Source organism: Impatiens glandulifera, chromosome 5 (genome assembly GCF_907164915.1).
Source record: "Impatiens glandulifera chromosome 5, dImpGla2.1, whole genome shotgun sequence".
Taxonomy (NCBI): domain Eukaryota; kingdom Viridiplantae; phylum Streptophyta; class Magnoliopsida; order Ericales; family Balsaminaceae; genus Impatiens; species Impatiens glandulifera.
Genome location: NC_061866.1, coordinates 53,483,938 through 53,502,216, shown reverse-complemented (window position 1 = coordinate 53,502,216; position 18,279 = coordinate 53,483,938). Strand labels below are relative to the sequence as shown.

The window sequence follows — 18,279 nt, the reverse complement described above, 5'->3', positions numbered from 1 at the left end:
ATAACAGATGACATACCTATTTTGATGGTAAATGTACGGTTACATCGTCAAATTCGCTACAGCCGAGTAAGCTCAATCCATGCTCATTGGCTAAATGCAATAAGCACATGAAGCGCAAGTGAACAGAGATATCCTCAGTTCCATCTGCCTTGCAGTTGTCACTTGAGAAGCTAGCTAACACCTCCCTGAAGGATACCGTCTCCTTTTCGTCATCCTAGTAAGAAAGCAACCATTTAGACTTCACATTTGTGGATTAATAAGAAAACATACAATTAGCCAAAAGTTTGGATTATTTTACTTGAGTGGTCATTTCGTTGTATGCTTGTATGGAGACCCAAAGTTTTTCTTTTAATGCCTGAACATCAACTTGTTTAGATAATTTGTCGTATTTGACTTCAAGCTTATTTACCTGCCATAAAAAAACAAGAAAATGAAGACCTTTCAATTAGTTCTTAAACCACAACAGATAAATACCTTAAAAACAACAATATATATAAACCAACCCGACGAGGCTGAGGAACAAGATTGTTCAAGTCCTCCACATCAGTATGATCATCTTCATTGTCAAGCTCGCCAATAAATGCATTATCTTCCCATGATGCATTATCTTCCCATGATGACTTTCTCCATTTCCTTCTGTCAGAGCACTGCAATAAAATTAAGTTGACCATTAAAATATCATCAAAAGCCACAAAAATAAGTTAAACAAGTCATTACCATGACTTCAGGTAAAAGAAATAGCTTGACAAGATTTTCAGGTTCGTAGTGGCAATCCTCTGGTAGCTTTGTGTTGATAGGTGCTCTATTTGCTGAAAGAAGTAGCGACTTGGGATTCTTAGGAGGTGCGAAAATATCAGCCAATGCTTTCATGAAATCATTATCCAATGCTTTCATTAAATCGATATCAACTTCTATTGCTCTTTTGCTCTTGGCCTTCTTTGCCTCAGCCAATCCATCTTCTTTGGATGCTTCAGCTAAACCTACACCGAAAAAAATACCATATATTAGAAAGAACACATTATAGAAACTGTAATTATGGTGCTCCTGCCACAAGGTCTAAAGATTTACCTAATTTTACCTTCCTATACTTCCAATGATCAGGACCCGCCCAGGCATTGTGTTTTGAGTTAATCCCCAAGCTCAGATACATATAATCGTCAACATTATCGAATCTATTTTCCAGATTATCCTGCAAAGTCAATCAAAAGTGCTATAAAGAAATATCAGCTTGTTTTTAACAAGCAGATAGATCAGACAAAAAGGGAAATGGAAGAAGGGGTATACAAATCTAGGTTTTTCTCTTTTGAAATGTTAAAATATGTATTAACAAATGAGACTTCTAATAAATACATACCATGTCAATAAAAGTTCTTATACATGTGGCCTGAATGTTGTTTATTCAACAACTCATCCATCATCAGGCCAACTCCAAGGTTAATTAGTGATACATTTCTAGAATATTTTATAATTCAAGTTTGTCATAACATATCATAAATCCTTTAGCTCCTAATTTGTATCATCCTCTAAAGCTCACCAAAACAAAAGAAGCAACAATGAAGCTAATAATAGACTGGCTAGGAAGCACCAAATTATGTTTCTGTTGTTTTAATTCAAATTTAAACTCTTACGTATGCCAATATCATCTACAATAACTGTATCTTAAATGCAAATAAAAGATCTAGTATATTTAGTTACACCACTTATATATATTGTTTTTCAGATGGGCTCAACAACCATAACAATATTTTTGTAGTATCCTGACAAAAACAGAGTGCAATTTTATTTTATTTTGTCATCCAAAAAAGAGTTGTGTGAAAAACCTCATGATAATCTCCGAAGCTAGGATCTCCTCCATACAGATCTTCACCAACTACACTTTCCAGATCAGCATTCTTGAAAGCCCATGTCTCACCATTGTCAAATTCACTGTCATCCAATCCCAGCTCAGCATTATCCCTATTGTTGGCGTCGTTGCAAGTTTCATGGAATTCCTCTTGTACATGGTTAACTGAAGTAAATGTATTGGATGACCTTCGTTCGCTTTCATCAAAAAGATTCACTATGTGCTTGAGTGTGGGAGAAATTTCCTCCGACGAGTGCATGCCCACCACCATCTTGTCAATGCAATCTATATTGATAGCAACAAAAAGTTATCCTCTTTATATGTCCAATTGATACAAAATCAGAATTACCGTGACATAACAAAACCAACATACCTTTGGCAAAAGAAAGATCAATAGTATCTTGATTACAGAGTTGGTTGCCACATTTCATAAACTTCCCTGGCACTTCAAATGAGTCAAAGAGAACTTGACAGCTTCCATATATCTCAAGATGATTCAACAATAAACCCTTGGCTCCACCTTCATCAAACTGTGCAGATGTTTGATGATAAAGAGGATCCACTGTGAATGCAACTGCAAGCAAAAGTTGTTTTTTAAGATCACAGTTAAAGGACAAGAATGACTGAGGTAGAAAGCAAGTAGTAACCATCAAACTTCTTCACATTGAGAGCCTCAAATGACGATTGAAGTGTTGATAAAGGTGATACCTGCATGCACACACTCTTAGCATGAAGTTTGTGGAGTTATCAATTTGTAAACAGTGACTTCTGTGTACTAACCTCCCAGTCTGACCCTTTATTAGAACTGCTTTCACCCTGACTATATTTGGATCCTGTATCCTCAACATTAACTAACATATTAGCAAAAAATAAAAATAAAAACTAACAAATGTGAATGCAAAGATCTCATGAAATTGCTCCTCAAAAGATGAAACAGTTGCTTACAAAATGTCAAAACTAATTAGTCTAGGTATGCAAGCAAAGGCCTTAATCCAAATAATGACATGTGACAAAGGGGATAGAAAACAAATGAAGAACAGATGCATCCCCAACCCAATTATGGCTCAGTCATATTAGCGCAAGTGGTATCAAAATACAAAAAGATTTTGAGGTCTCAATTTGAAGAGATTCTACCTTTCAATGTTCTCTAGAAATACTATACAGTCAAATTTGTGAAAGCAACTGGTCCTTCAATCTTATTCAAGATATGAACTATACACTCCAAGGTTTGATTAGAGGAACAAAGGTGCATTGTATCCTTATTATTCATCATGTTAATCTTTTACATTGCTAAATGTACTGGCTATCAAGCCAAAGATAAGAATTTGAAATTACAATGTAAATGAAACCTAAAGAACGTAAAGAGTCCTAATATGCAATGGGACTACTATCTTATGTTTCATTATGAGTATACTACTACCATATAGAAAATAGTAAAATCCCAACCTTCTTCATCTTTTCGGCCCACCCGATTAATAACACCAAGGACTTTATATGCCTCTGAATGCACATAGTCAACCCTCATGGAATAGATTTGAACGCCAGCTTCTAGAGTACAACTTGCCTGTAGTGGAATACTCAATATGAACGACATAATCAATTGCTATAATAATGTACATAATATGAACTCAGCAAATGTAAGAAAGTTGTTGGGTCAATGTGATTGCTTCAAATAAGCAATCATTACACATCCCTTGCATGTAAAATATATGTTTGCTTCTCCAGACCATAACATTGGTTATATATTGACAATCATTTGGATGATTATCCTAATATATTGATATGTCGTCAATAAGGTAGCATATTTCTTTATCAATAAAGCTAAAATTCAAATCTAATCAAACAAGTCAAAGTTATAGCATGAGTAGTAATTTTCTTCCATTTGTGGATCCAATTTTTGACTCTTTTGTTTTTTTTTGAGTATTTTTTTTGGTTATTTTTACAGACTTATAGAAATGACTCTTATTTCAAAAAAGTTATTGCAAGTTTTATTTCCATAATCAGCACAAGGTAAGGATGAGAAGGAATAGTGAACTAAAAAGGAAATGAACAGTTAACAAATTTTAACAATTAAGGTATGAAGCTAATGAATCTGACTTTTAAATAAATAATGTGCACTTTAGCTATCATACATATTTCTAACAATTGATAGTAATATATATATGAGGAAGATATCACTTACCTTCTGAAAATTGGTTTCTGTTCCATCATCTTCCTCCATTTTTAAAACATCCGACAAGTGATCTATCAGATTCAGCTCCCATGTATTATTCTGGTTGATTTTCTGTACCATATAGACAAAAACAAATAAACAATTGAAACATCAAAAATGGCCGGTTACACAAGAACAATGAATAAGGCTGGTCTTACTAACATTTTCACTGGCGAGCTTGATGCAATTGTTGTACAAATCGAGAATCTGGTTCTTGTCAAGGTGTACTGAAGCCGGAGGTGGTGCTGCTGCTGCTGCAGCAGCGGCGGAAAAAGCAGCAGATCTTCGGCGTACGGCTGCAGCGCGGGCGGCTCGCGCTTGGTCCCTTTCGAGTTTGTCGTCGTTTGAACCGAGTATGAAGGTGCTTGTAGGCGATTGAACTCTAGAAGCTACCAGTGTTCTGCGGTTCGATGGACTAGGGAACTCTGCCATGGAGGAAATTTCCGAAACTTCCAAATCAGATATGAATCAACGATCCGGTTAGGGCTTGAAATTCATCACCATTAATCTATTCATAGAGATTCAGGTTTCTTCTTCAAGTAATGAAAGAGGAAAAGAGAGTAGCGGGAAAAAAAAGAAGGAAATAATAATAACATTTGTTTTTAAAATTCATTTTTAATATAAAATGTCAATAATATTGTTAATTCCCTATTCAGACTATCACTTATGTTAACAATTTACATGCATTTATAGTTTTGGTATCACCAAAAGATGATTTAATTCAATTGTCTATGAAAATGCTGTATATATTCATAAATTTGATTAAAACATACTACATTGATTTATTGCATGCAACAAATAACGAGCCTATAATATACATAAAATGGTCTATCGTCCAGACATTAAGTTAACGAGGGCTTCGTTTTCAAATAAAGCACCCACATCCCAATCATCCGTAGAGGACGAAAGGGTCATTAACGCCACCACAATGGATCGCATGCTCGGCCTTAGTTGAGGATCTTGTTGCGTGCAAGCTTTCGCTAGATGAGCAACCTGCAGTATAATTAAGCTAGTCAAGTCAAAGAATATTTTTTTGAAAATAAAATATCTTAATTGAAGGAAATTTCTCCTACCTTACAAACTGAATCGAACGGGTAGTCATCGCCGAGTCTAGCGTCAATCAGTTTGCGAAGATCGTGTTTTGGATCGGGCTGGATAAGAACTTCATCAAACTAAAAAAAAGAGAGTAAAATAACAATTAGATTAAAGAATGATAATCATATTAGTAAGGCATTGAAATGCAATACAATTTTAATTTTTACCAAGTCAATAAGACCTCTTGATTCATGAGATGAACTTGTCGCCTTTACAATGGCCTCTTTTGCTGAAATAAGCTCGAAAAGCACCACTCCAAAAGCAAAAACGTCAACTTTAGGAGAAACCTCGCCATATCGAGCATATCTGACATAAACATACAACAAGTTGATCAACTGTTACTCAAAATTTCAAGATAATTAACAGTTTTATTACTTACTCGGGTGACATATATCCAAATGTACCCACAAGATTTGTGGGTGTTCCTGTGCTATCAACTTTAGTCAGCTTAGCTAAGCCAAAATCCGCAACCTAAAGAAAAAAGTGGGAATCGCACCAAACCATTGAGATAACATAACGGAAACCAACTTGTTCTCCGAATTTAAAAACAAAAAAAACAACCTTCCCACGAAAATCTTTATCTACGAGGATATTTTCAGACTTGATATCTCGATGAATATAGACAGTAACAGTATGCTCATGAATATACTCAAGACCTCTGGCTGAATCGAGGGCGATTTGCACCCTTGTAGACCAAGGAAGGGGCTCTCTATCTGAAAAATGATTAATTAAAAGACTTATTACAACAAGTTTGATTTGTCCCAACTCAACTAGATTAACCGACTTTTATCTTACCTAACCTACGCAAATGCTGGCTTAAATTACCATTCTCTACATACTCATATACCAAGAATAAAGAGCCTTGAGCACAATATCCAATCAACCGCACCTGCATCCAAGGCAAAAGTTACTTTTTTTGCAAAAGACAGGCGTATATATAACTTTTACTATTTTTTTACCAGGTTCGAGTGATGAACATGAGTCAAAACATTAAGTTCAGCTAAAAACTCTTTCGTAGCCTGCATCTCCATCTTCTTGATGGCTGCTTTCTGCAAAGTTTTCCAAGTTTATTTGTAAATTCAAACAACAAACACAAAAACAAAGCAATAACGACAGACCTCGCCTCGCAGCTCAGCATAATAAACCGCACCAAAACCACCTTGACCAATCTTATTTGCGATACTGAAATCGTTAGTAGCTGCTGCAAGCTCTTCGTAGGTGAATTCCACAGATTTACCGACAGTTATACCTGTAAGTCCCACTGAAGCAGCACCACTGCCAACAGAGTTGCTCACTGTTGAAATATTATATTGTGAGATTTGATTATGATAGTGTTACCTTATATCAAAGGTATTACTTCGATTATACAACTTATAGTGAAAAACAATCATTTTTTTTTCAATAAAGGGAGATGATTACTCTTTTCTACATAAGGAGATGTTTGGAGCAACAACTTGTCTTGCTCAATTCTTTTCTTCCTAAAGAAGACAAAGTAAATAAAGATAGCCAACAAAAACACTGCTGCTACCCCAGCTATAGCTATCCCAATGATCACTCCACTTGATATCCCTGTTTGGAAACAACAAAAAAAACTTAAAACTGAACAAAACATCTTTCCATATCATCAGATTACCTTTGTTGATCCTCAATGGTGGATAGACTCCATTTCTATCTGCAAATAACGAAGAAGGGTGAGCAAACTTGGGTTATAAAATGGATTGAGTTCAATACAAGCTAACGAATTTAATACGCACCTTTACTCGGGATGTAAACCACACCAGTGCCAGAAGTGAAATTAGCATCCGGGTTGTAACCCTGAAGCAAATTCACAGTCAAATTAGCTGTGGCTGCAATTGAATCCAAAGTTTCCCCAGTTATTAGAGGATAGGTTAAGAACAACCCATAATCTTTAGACACCGAACGGTCGCCGCATGAACAAGGAACTACAACGTTAAGTATGACACCGTTATCAGGTATGTTGAAATCACTAAAATTATTGAATTGTCGCAGAAGCTCCAGCGTGGTCAAATGAGCGTAGTACTCTGTGGAAATCCGGTCATAGGTGTCGCCGGAAATGACAGCGTAGTTGAAAATGTGGCCGAGGAATTCGCTGTTGAGACAGTCACATGAGAAGGGGATGTTGTATCTCCTGCCTGCACTAACAAAATTCTGATCGGTTACGTCAGGGTTGTAGCTAAGAATGTTTGGAATTGTTTCATTGAAGATTCTTGATATGAAGGTGAAGTTCGATTGTGCTGGGGCGCGGTAAGAACCCAAAGCCAAGTCGCAGCCTCTCGAACACTTGGATTCGGTCAGGAAACAGAGACAGGGTAACAAAATGAATAATAACGTAAGCTGCTTTTGTGATGGTATTTGTCGGAACAACATAGTTTGGGAAAGGTCCGGTCTTTTTTGATTCACGCAAAATCAGATAAGAATCGAATAAGGGTTTAAACTTTGGACGACATTGTTCATGTAAGCAAGCGCTCAAAGTGTTCAATTTGGTTACGGCAAGTGGACTTGGACAAATAAGAAGAGGACCCACTTCGCCGCCGCCGGCTTCTTTCCGGCGGAAAACTGTTGATAATTCTCCCCCTTTCTTTCTGGCTTTAGTCTGGAACTTTCCTTTAAAAGATTTCTTTTAATCTAGCGTGAATATTAGAAACTATATACTATTGTTAATCAAATAGATAAGTTGGTCATACACGTTTTATTTTAGAGTTGAAATATCAATAAAACATTAAACATTGGTCAAGTCAAAAACAGTCCCGTCACTATGAGAATCTTCAACGGATACAAAATAATAAAATAAAAGTACAAAGACCATTGAAAAGTCTTTTTCTAATCCGAAAAAACGATTTCAAAGTTGTTTAATGGCTGAACCGCCAGAGTCAGACCCAGCCCTCAGCTTGACATTTTGGTATGTGTTTATACTGGTCTTGATAACCTGAATAATTTGGTGTGTGTATACTAGGATGTATAAGTTAATCCAAAAAGAACAATTAAAAATACATAAGAAAACGAACCCTAAACTCTACCCCCACCAAGGTTGTTAATTGAAAAAAGTAACCAAAAGATCAATGCTCATAAATTTCATTCTCTTGGAAGACGCTTTAAATTGAATTTATGTTAATTTTTCTTAATTCATTTACTTATTTTTATATAAAAATAAAGATAAAATTATGTTTAAATGCAAAATGTGTTTGATTATAATTTTTACGTTAATTTACTACATATGTTAATTAGCCTTAAATTGTTTGTTGAAAGAAAGAAGAATATTGAATAAAATAAAACTATATATTTTGGTGTATAATTTTGATATATAAAAAATAAGGTAACACAAAAAAAAATATGATATTTTGTTATGATAATACAACTAAAAGAATATTATAACAATATTTTAGAAATTTTTTTTAGAATATTAGTGTTGACCTAGTTAAGGTTATTTAAATGTATAGTCAGACACTTTAGAAAATTGAAATCTTTATCTTGAAAGTATCGTTTTTAGTCTCAGTTTTGTATATATATTAGGGTTTCGGGGAAGATCGAGTGTTATATAAATTCGTGTCATAACTCTAGTATGTCGTCGTTATGTAATCTTTATTATCATTTTATCAATAATATTTTTTCTTCTAACGAACATAGTCAAGTTTTATCTTGATAAACCACATTAAATCCGTAACATTTTTATTGTTTACGTATCTCTCATATTTACGAGACAAAACACAAAATTATTGTAACAAATTATATGTAAATGTTAAACACTAGTTTATGATCTCAATCAAATGCCTCTTTGTATATTCAAATTAAATATTTGTATGATCAATTAAATTGTAAGAACCAAAATATTACCCGTCTTTTGAGACAGTACCGCCCAATCATTTTGTTTATAGGTCTAAAAATATAATATTGAAAAAGACCATTTTTTATTAATATATTGTGACGGCAAACCCCTAGATAAATAGTACAATTGAATTATTTGAGAGCATTTATTGGTTGAATTATGACCAGGCAGCATTATGTTGATAATTCATCCTATTGAGTTATAATAAACATTTCAACAATTTTGGCAGTTTTCCAATAACCCATTATTCCCACACTTACCAGAATATATGAAGCTGTCATATGTGTGCACCTAATTGGGAGAACTTAATATCGAATCTATTAAGGTGATGTTGATTAGTGAATTAAATTATTGGATTTTACTTGAAAGGGTTAAAATGTCAATCTAATATAAAAAAACATTTTTTTTTTTTTTATGTTGATGTATCTCAATTAAATCACTTTATAAGGTAAAAATATGACTTCCAATTCACAAACTTATAATTTGCATCATTAAGTTTAGGAATTGTAAGTCATTTATTGTTAATCTGCTGCTCAACAAGTGTCCTTTAGGGACAAAAGAAAATATACTTTTGGTTAGTTAATTTAAGATTTATATCAAATTTGTTACACGCATGTGGAATTGGTTATTCATTTACTTTTACATTGTCAAATGATGACTAGTATATAAAGTCTTTTGTGGAGTATGACTTGGTATTCAATTGGTGATGTTAAGTCATTGATAGTTGTTGGAAAATTTGGAATGACCCGGCTCATATAATAAACCTACGTATTTGAGTTATTATTTCGATTATTTCTGATGAACTATCTAGCTTGAGAGAAATCGTCGAATATTAAATAATCATAATTGTACTATGCATATTATTCATGCTTGCTATACCGTTTTCTAATCTTCATTCCAGAAAATTAGTGGAGTCGATTGGGAAATTATTTTTTTTTTCAAACTCGATAATATGTTTGTACTTTTATTTATATTATCTAATGTCATGTTTTCGTTATGCTTAAACAATTTTTATCGTTTCTAATATACATTATTATTATTTTTTATAAATATTTAATGTATCCAAACTATTAAAATGATAAATAAAATTTAGATAAGAAGTTTGAGGGCCAAATTTAAATTTGCTCATGCAAACAGTGGTCGTTAAATTAAGTAACGTCAAAACGACGTTAGTTCGTCGTTTTAGGTTATATTAAAATGACACACTATGGGTGGTAAGGTGGAAAACAGCATATTCATGCCCATCCCATGTTTGACAAAGTTGATCACCGATCCTACGTGGCACCATGAATGTCCTCCACTTCATCATGCAGGACCTTAGCCCTTTTTCGATATAAAAGAAAAAATAAATGTTTATAATATTATAAATTGTAATTTTAAAAAAAAAATTATAAAAAAAAATAAATAAATATTTTAAGCACAAGCACAAAACATGACACAAAAAAAAATGTTAAAAATAAAATAAAAAATACAAACACACTAGCCAACAATTTATCGAGCTCGTAAATGCATAAAAAACAATTAACTTTTCGACCGACTCTACAAAAGTTCTGAAACAAATCTCAAAAACATTATTTTTTTAAAAATGTCAACTTTTATTACAAAAAGCAAAGGAAAAAACAATAAATAAAAAAACAACGTAAGAAATTTAAATGCCAATAAAATCGAAAAAATTCCATCCCGTACAAGTCCCTATTTTTTGGATTGAAACTAACGTATGTAACATAAATCATTTGAAACACTCGTATCCATAAATTTTTTTCAAAAACTTTTCTATTTCTTTTATTATAGATTGTCCATCATAGGATGAGGGGAATTGGTTTCCAGTTGTTCTCGATTTTGTTGTTAAAATTTCATTCAATTTTGACTCAGAAGTCGACGACTTTTGTTGGTGTATACCATTAAAATTTAAGGAGATTCTGCAGAAGATCTCACATGTTATTTGCAAAGTCACAATAAAGAAGATGATCATAATAAAGTATTATGAAAAATACACATTTTACAACTACGATCATTAAAAATTCGACAATTTTTCTACATTCAGATAGACCACCATAAAATAATAGGAATATAACTCAAATATGTAGGTCCACTATATTAACTGCTTCAATCCAATTTTTTTAACAACTACTCAAAACTCGGACATCGCTCAATATATCTCAATCATACTTTACGAAAGATTTCAGATACTACTTAGTAGCTTTTCTTGACAATGCACAATTAAGTGAATGGTTGATTCCACATTTTTGCGACATATACGACTTATCATGATGATGTGATTTTTTATGCACATCTAAAGGCAAATCAATAAGTTTAAAGTCTACCATTTTTTTTTTTAGAGTCTCAAGCATTAGACTACAAAGCTTATTGACCCATTTTCTCTCAAACGCAAATCTAACTTTGTTCATGTGACTGGCATATTTGAAACTCCTATATTTTTACACATAACTTAAATGACTAGTTTAAGACTTGAACAAGAGTCTTACCTTTTTTTCATTATTATTATCAATAAAAAAAAAGTTACCCAACACAAAATAAATAAACAAAATGAAATTTTAAATTTGGCCCTCTTTGAAATGTCTACCTTTGGATATTTATTTTTTAGTTTATTTAAAATTATTATTTTTTTAATATTTGATTGAGATGTGATTTAAATGAATTATATTATATCTATATATATTAACAAATTTAATAATATTTATTCATTTAAAATCATCTCAAAATTTAATAATAATAATAAATTAATAAAAGTGACTAAACGCGCAGGGTAGAAGAGGTAATGGACCAACCATTTATTATATATATATTGGGGTCATATGATTAATAAGATTAGTGGACATATTCCTTGTTTGATAATTAAAAGACAATGAGGCATTTCCACCTCTACTGCTTTGTCTTGTTCATCTTCTTCTTCTTCTTCTTACTATGTCCCAGCAGCAGCAGCAGCGTTCAGTACGGCGCCGGCGCCGGAAAACAGAAGAAGAATGCATTAATAATCCATCGAGCCATGTTCTATCCTAGTCCTCATGTGTCCTCCTCCTTTGAATTCGTATCTGATCAGAAACGAAGAGTACCCACAGGACCCAACCCACTTCACAACAAGCGATGATCGATCATCATCACTACATATATACACTTTTTTTTTCTAATTATTAATTTCAAACAGCTTTCTATCTCTCCATTCCTCATATTTCTTCAGCTAGAATAATTTATTGCTTTTTTTACAACATTAATTCTATGGAGATGTTGTACAATTAATACAGAAAGATATTATATATCTTAAAACAATTATATATTATTCCTCTTAATGTCATATTATATATATATATATATATAATTGTTTCTAATCTCATCTTCTAGTCTAGCGACACTTCTAGTATAGTAGCAAAAAGAGGTGAATATTTTAACCTTAAGATTCTGGGTTTAAACCTCACAGAATAAGTGTGTTTTTCGTAATCTCATTTTTTTTATAATTGTTTGTAATTCAATGAATTTTAATATATATAACTTTTTATTAATTAGGTGACAGGATAAATTACATAAATACCCTTGAACAATTTGGGCTGTACTATTGTGAGCCTGGGAAAATGAAAGGCAGATAGTAGCTTTTCATTCAATTTGTGACAAGAGGTGTTAGTTAGAAGAAAAGGACTAGCTAGCTTAGGACAATAATAATTATAATAATAATTCTTTTATTTTTTTTATTATATAGAACTCCATTCATAAACCAAACTTAACTTCTTATTATGATATTCAAAGAGAGGTGAGTGTCTTCTAGATCATTGGAGTGTTTCTTTAACATTAATATTGACACTTACAGTTGGATACATGACCAATAAATAATATATGCATGCTTAATTAATTTGATAGTAATAATGTATGTGTTTGTGTGGTGCACTTGCAAAAAAAAATGCATAATGATTAAATTGATCAGATTCAACAATATTGCTTGCACCAATAGCTTTGAGCTCTTATTGCTGCAGATGGTGGTATCACATTTAATTATTGCATGGTTGAATTATAAAGTTTACCACTTTCTCTGCTTATTAAGTCAAGTATGTTTATATATATATATATATATATATATATATATATATATATATATATATATATATATATATATATATATATATATATATATATATATATATATATATATATATATTTGTAACACCACCACCTATCTATAGATGCTGCACCATGACCCTACATCCCCATTGCCCACTCAATAACTATCATTTTCAATGAATATTATTGGCCATGTTTGTAAACACCCAACCTCCGGGAGGAGCTTGAGTTGGATTTGGACTTTTTTTATTATTTAAAATTATTTTTTAAATATCTTATTAGGGTGTTGATTTATATGAAATAATGTTCGGAAATATATTTAAGTTACCTATACATTAACAAATTTAATAACATTTGTTTGTTTGATAAATTCAACTCCCTATTCTATTTTCAAACATGGTCATTATTTATATATATATATATATATATATATATATATAGGAGTTGGATTGGGAGAAATTATGCAAACTAGGGTTTTCAATAAAATCTATTTTTTCAGGGTGGAGTGTGATCCACGATGCTGATGATAAATATATGCATCGATGTCGTTGTATCTTAAGAAGGTGGAGACGGTCTCTCGTGTCTTTTCTTACATTGTAATGGTATATATCACTGATATTTGAAGTCTTCTATATTCACTAGGTTAGGTTAGTAGTCATTAGGGTTAGAAAAACATGGATTGAATATGTTAGATTTACGTGTATAAAATAATGGACTTATACCTTTTATTTTATAGTGAATAATTCGGTTGGAGGGAAATTGTAAAACTATCAACAATTTTAAACGACTTGTGCGGATCCTACACAATGCTAATCATATTAACATTATATGAGATTAGATTGGAGAGTCGACAAATTCGGCCGGAGAACTCATTCTTTTGAAATATCTCTGCACACATTATTTTTTAATATTTGATTGATTTTTCCTACACAAATATTATACTTTTGTAAAAATAAAATATATGAATTTTTTAAAAGAAATAAAAACATATGGTCTTAATCCAATAACAAAATTTTACAAATAAATATAAATTGTGAAAGAGATCAAAATGGATGATGTCACCTACAGAAATTTTGATGGATTGCTGTCCCCTTGTGGACCTGTTGGTACATGACGAATAACCAATTTTTTGAGTAGGTCCAATAAATTAAATATTTAATAATATTTGGTCCCACAAATCACAAAATCTTGAGAAAATTATGACACCATCACTCACAAACACCTAAACCAAACCTCAATTCTTTTATTTTTATTTAGAAAAATGTAAATAGAATAATCTAGATGGATACAAATCTTTCGATTTCAAAGAGAATTAACTATGTTCTCACGAGGAAAGATCAAACAAGTTCTGGATAAGGTAAGAGGCCACTAAATTCCACCAGGACTTTTATTAGCATACAATTTCATTCAACATCCAAATCAAAATATTACCTTCTTTATTTGCATTTTGTTCATACATAAATAAAAAGGGAAAAAATTGTGCAACAAAATTCAGAACCAAGAACATCCCTGTGTGTGTGCGCGAGATTTGAATATCCGATACAACAAATGTCAAGAATAAAGAATAAACATTACACTTCTTCTTCTTCTTCCAGGAGATGGAATTAGAATAACTTTATATAATAAAATACAAATAGAACAGAACAGAAAGGGCAATTTCAAACACTAGTCTTACACAAAAGGAGGGGAGGAGCCATCTTCACTTTTCAAAACAAGCTGCTGCATTCTTCACCTTTTTTTAGGTCAGTTTTCTTAAAAAACACTTTTGCACACTAATAACAATGTTTGTCAAACCACCCCCGAATTTTACGAAATGGCAACTGATGAAGAAAACTTAGAAACAAACAATGACTCCTCACTCTGAGGAGGCTCAGCCTTGGAGGCCGCCTCATCTTCCATCCGTTTCCAAGTTTGATCCCGCTTCTCTTGTTCTTGACTTTCCTTACTTTCACTTCCTTTGTATTTTTCAAGGCATTCGTCGAACAGAAACTTGTCAGCTTCCGAAAATATCTTCCTCACATTTATCGTCAGGCTTTGAACAGCTTGGTTCCAATGTCGTGCATTCCTTTCCAAGGCCGGAAAGATTATGGGTAATATTACTCTGCGGTTCTGTGTAATCATATTCCTTATCCGATCATTGTTCCATAACAGCAAGGCCCGCTCTGCCACCTGTCACATAAAACAAATATATATTTCACATTAAATATTGAATATAGAGAGGGGATGAGACCAAGGCCTTGTGTGATGCCACCATTGGTTTATTTGGATTTTCATCACTTCTTTCTATCAAATAACTCAAATCATCAACTAAAATACCAAAACACCATTAATAAACTGTTTCTTTTAGTCATAAACTAGTTTTGTAAACATAACCCCACTTCTACACGTCAATAGAGAAACGAATACAAACTCTTCTACACACCATTCATATCATAGCTCTAGCCTATGAGACTATTCCCCTCTACCAACTAACTAACGAGGGACTAAGTTGTTACAGTAAGGAAAACCGACATATAAACTGTTATACTCATGACAGAATATCATTGCCACAATATTGTACTAATCCTTCTTTATATCAATACTTGGTTATCCCATGTTTGATTGAAAGCCCTGACTCAGACGAATTGTTCAGCAAAATAGTCAGCCGATGGTCATTCAAATCATCAACTATACACTTACTTTATTGTTATAGCATTTTAAAATATAAAGGATGTTTTAGTCATTTAACTCAAATAACCCCAAGGGCTTTTTCCACTTGGGTTATTTGAATTTAATCTCAAATAACTCACTATCCCCATCACCAATCATAAACCAATATACCCTTTAATTTATTTCAAATCACAAACTACCTTTAAAAAGAAAAGCAAGCCTAATTTGATAGAACATCTCCAAATAACTGATTATTTGAAATGGGATAAATTGTATATCTTTCACTAAATGAAATTCAATCAGACTTTGTATATCAAATGCCAAAATCACTCACTCATTCACTTTTTCTTTTCTTTTCTTTTTTTTTTTGACCATTTTTAAATGTGTTTGGTGATAGAGATTGTGATAAAAACCAAAAAGTTTTTTTTTCTTTCAATAATTGGATTATTTAGAAAAAACCTGTACCAAACATCGCTCGAAATAGAAGGAAGAAGGAAATACCATAATATTACCTGGAAATGCGAACTACTCAGACATCGCCCTATCTGTGGAAAAAGGAGAACCATACATCGCTGAAATTCTAAAGCCTGAGTAGCTTCCAAAACTTCCTCCAACTCTCCAAGGAACAATATTTCTTTTGAACTGTTGGAAACAGGCCAATATTTCAGAAGACCGCGAATGACAGTATCAGCTAGTTTGGAATCTTTCTCCACAAATTGAGTTATGCAGTATGAAAGCTGTTGATGATACATAGAGATGCACTTGGGCTTGTGAAGTGGAATTAATGCATGTGAAAGGAAAAACTTGTGCTCTTCCTTTAAGGGCAATGCAAAGCCATTAACTATACTTCCCAAAATCTCGAGCAGTTCCGCAATTCCATTTTGCTTCTCTGTTTCTAAGATGAAACGGTAGAAGACATTGTTGATGGCTTTTCTGATGAAGGGACGATGAACCATGAACTTCCCGTAAATACGATGGAGAATCGTCTTCAGATACTCCCTTTCTCTTGGATCCTCGGAATCAAAAAGGTCCAGCAAATGGATTAGAAACGAATGGTCGATATATCTCTTAGCAAGTTTAGCATCTGTTTCCGAAGAAGCTACAAATCTAAGTAGAAATTCGTAAACAATCTGAAGATGAGACCAAGATGGCTCCATTGTCAAATCCTCCTCGTCCACTTCGTATATATCAGGCAACTTATGGTCATGATAAGACGATGGCAAAGTTCTGAATAGATTCAGTGCTATCATTCTTGTAATTTCCTGCATTACTATCTCGTTGAACTTTGAATTTACAGATGATATATAGTCAACAAGTTCGAGCAAAGTCTGCCTCTTTATATCCTTCTCCTTGAGATTCTTCGTGGCATCACTAAAGTCAAATATAATGCAGCACATCTTCAACTTGGAAAGGAAAAGATTCTGCTTTTCCGAGTTGGGAACATCCCTGAAACTGGGCAATGCCTCGTATGTAAAAGTCTCATTTTTTGATTTGGAAAACCCATTAACACCGACACCTCCAACACCAGCAGCAGCACTAAAATTTGAGGAATTCATAATTGGGAAATAAGTCTCATCGTTTGCGTTTGCAGAATTGGATGGTTGGTTTGGAATCTTGCCAAAGATTTGTTTTTATGATATTAGTCCAACTAAAACCCTAAGCCCGGCATCATACGTCACCTCCTCAAGGTGCGATAAATGTCAAAGACAGATTGGGCAAAGGACGTCGCTATCACAAGAAAACAAAATGCCAAGGAGAAGCCCTAATACCTTGGATTAATGTTTAGATGATGAAATTGACATGTGGGTAAGAGAGGCGTGGATTTAGAAGCGTGAATTACCTTGAAATTGGTAATGTTGTATGAGCATTGATTGACGCCTGGATCGAGAATCGGAGGAGTGGAAAGAGCCAAAAGAGTAGGTTTGAAACCCTAAAATGAAAGAAATTTATGGAGGCAGGCAGGCAGGTAGGCAGCTTCCTTCCTCTGATTGTTTGTCCAACCAGAGGAGGAAGCAGATAACACAGGAAGCGCGTCGACAAACAAAAAAAAGAAAAGAAAAATCTATTATTGTATCGACAAAGAACAAGGCCCAGCATGCCTCTTCCATTGGATAATAAATAATCAATGCTAACCACAATCATAATAATAAATCAAATAAATCCCCCCTTTTCTTTTTTAAATCAATTAATTATTCAATACAATTCAATAGAAGTCTTTACTTCTATTTATTAATTCATGTTGAAAATAATTTGATTTCACAATATCTTAATTTTATTTTTAGCATGGGTAATTTGAAATATTAAGTAAATCAAAAATTAAATGTTGTATATAAAATCAAACCTATACTTATAATAACAATTTTAAATAGGATTATGAAATGACGATAAGTTTATTACGAAAGGATTCTCTCTATCACGCAACTATTTTTGGGGACGAAAATTAAAACTCCCCCATTTTGCTTGGGAAGCAATTCACGGAGAGGTTCTTACTACTATTAAGTTTCAAAAGGAAGGGATGCACATAGTTAGTAGGTGTTGTATTTGCGGGAGGAGTAAGGAAACCATCGA

The 18,279-nt window shown here is 33.0% G+C and overlaps 4 protein-coding genes across 4 annotated transcripts; all 4 read right to left on the bottom strand.

Annotated features, from left to right (window-relative positions):
• Nucleotides 1–16: 16 nt before the first annotated feature.
• Nucleotides 17–722, bottom strand: LOC124939722 (condensin complex subunit 2-like). The gene is made up of 3 exons (XM_047480167.1): nucleotides 504–722; nucleotides 299–409; nucleotides 17–214 (listed from the first exon to the last, which is right to left on the bottom strand). The coding sequence occupies exons 1-3, from the start codon at nucleotides 669–671 to the stop codon at nucleotides 17–19; spliced, it is 477 nt and encodes a 158-aa protein (XP_047336123.1). The 5' UTR covers nucleotides 672–722.
• On the bottom strand, nucleotides 682–4,487 carry LOC124939721 (condensin complex subunit 2-like). Its single transcript, XM_047480166.1, has 9 exons — nucleotides 4,218–4,487; nucleotides 4,026–4,127; nucleotides 3,290–3,407; nucleotides 2,624–2,676; nucleotides 2,491–2,551; nucleotides 2,217–2,417; nucleotides 1,821–2,128; nucleotides 1,069–1,189; nucleotides 682–980 (listed from the first exon to the last, which is right to left on the bottom strand). Exons 1-9 carry the CDS (start codon nucleotides 4,485–4,487, stop codon nucleotides 682–684), a joined length of 1,533 nt encoding a protein of 510 aa, XP_047336122.1.
• A 394-nt stretch (nucleotides 4,488–4,881) lies between these two features.
• Nucleotides 4,882–7,761, bottom strand: LOC124938275 (lysM domain receptor-like kinase 3). The gene is made up of 11 exons (XM_047478694.1): nucleotides 6,905–7,761; nucleotides 6,784–6,822; nucleotides 6,570–6,719; nucleotides 6,269–6,444; nucleotides 6,110–6,199; nucleotides 5,946–6,039; nucleotides 5,712–5,863; nucleotides 5,530–5,621; nucleotides 5,318–5,456; nucleotides 5,129–5,227; nucleotides 4,882–5,048 (listed from the first exon to the last, which is right to left on the bottom strand). The coding sequence occupies exons 1-11, from the start codon at nucleotides 7,536–7,538 to the stop codon at nucleotides 4,884–4,886; spliced, it is 1,830 nt and encodes a 609-aa protein (XP_047334650.1). The 5' UTR covers nucleotides 7,539–7,761; the 3' UTR covers nucleotides 4,882–4,883.
• Nucleotides 7,762–14,475: 6,714 nt separating this feature from the next.
• On the bottom strand, nucleotides 14,476–17,745 carry LOC124938102 (serine/threonine protein phosphatase 2A 59 kDa regulatory subunit B' gamma isoform-like). The gene is made up of 2 exons (XM_047478475.1): nucleotides 16,224–17,745; nucleotides 14,476–15,231 (listed from the first exon to the last, which is right to left on the bottom strand). The coding sequence occupies exons 1-2, from the start codon at nucleotides 17,265–17,267 to the stop codon at nucleotides 14,869–14,871; spliced, it is 1,407 nt and encodes a 468-aa protein (XP_047334431.1). The 5' UTR covers nucleotides 17,268–17,745; the 3' UTR covers nucleotides 14,476–14,868.
• Between the last annotated feature and the right edge of the window lie 534 nt (nucleotides 17,746–18,279).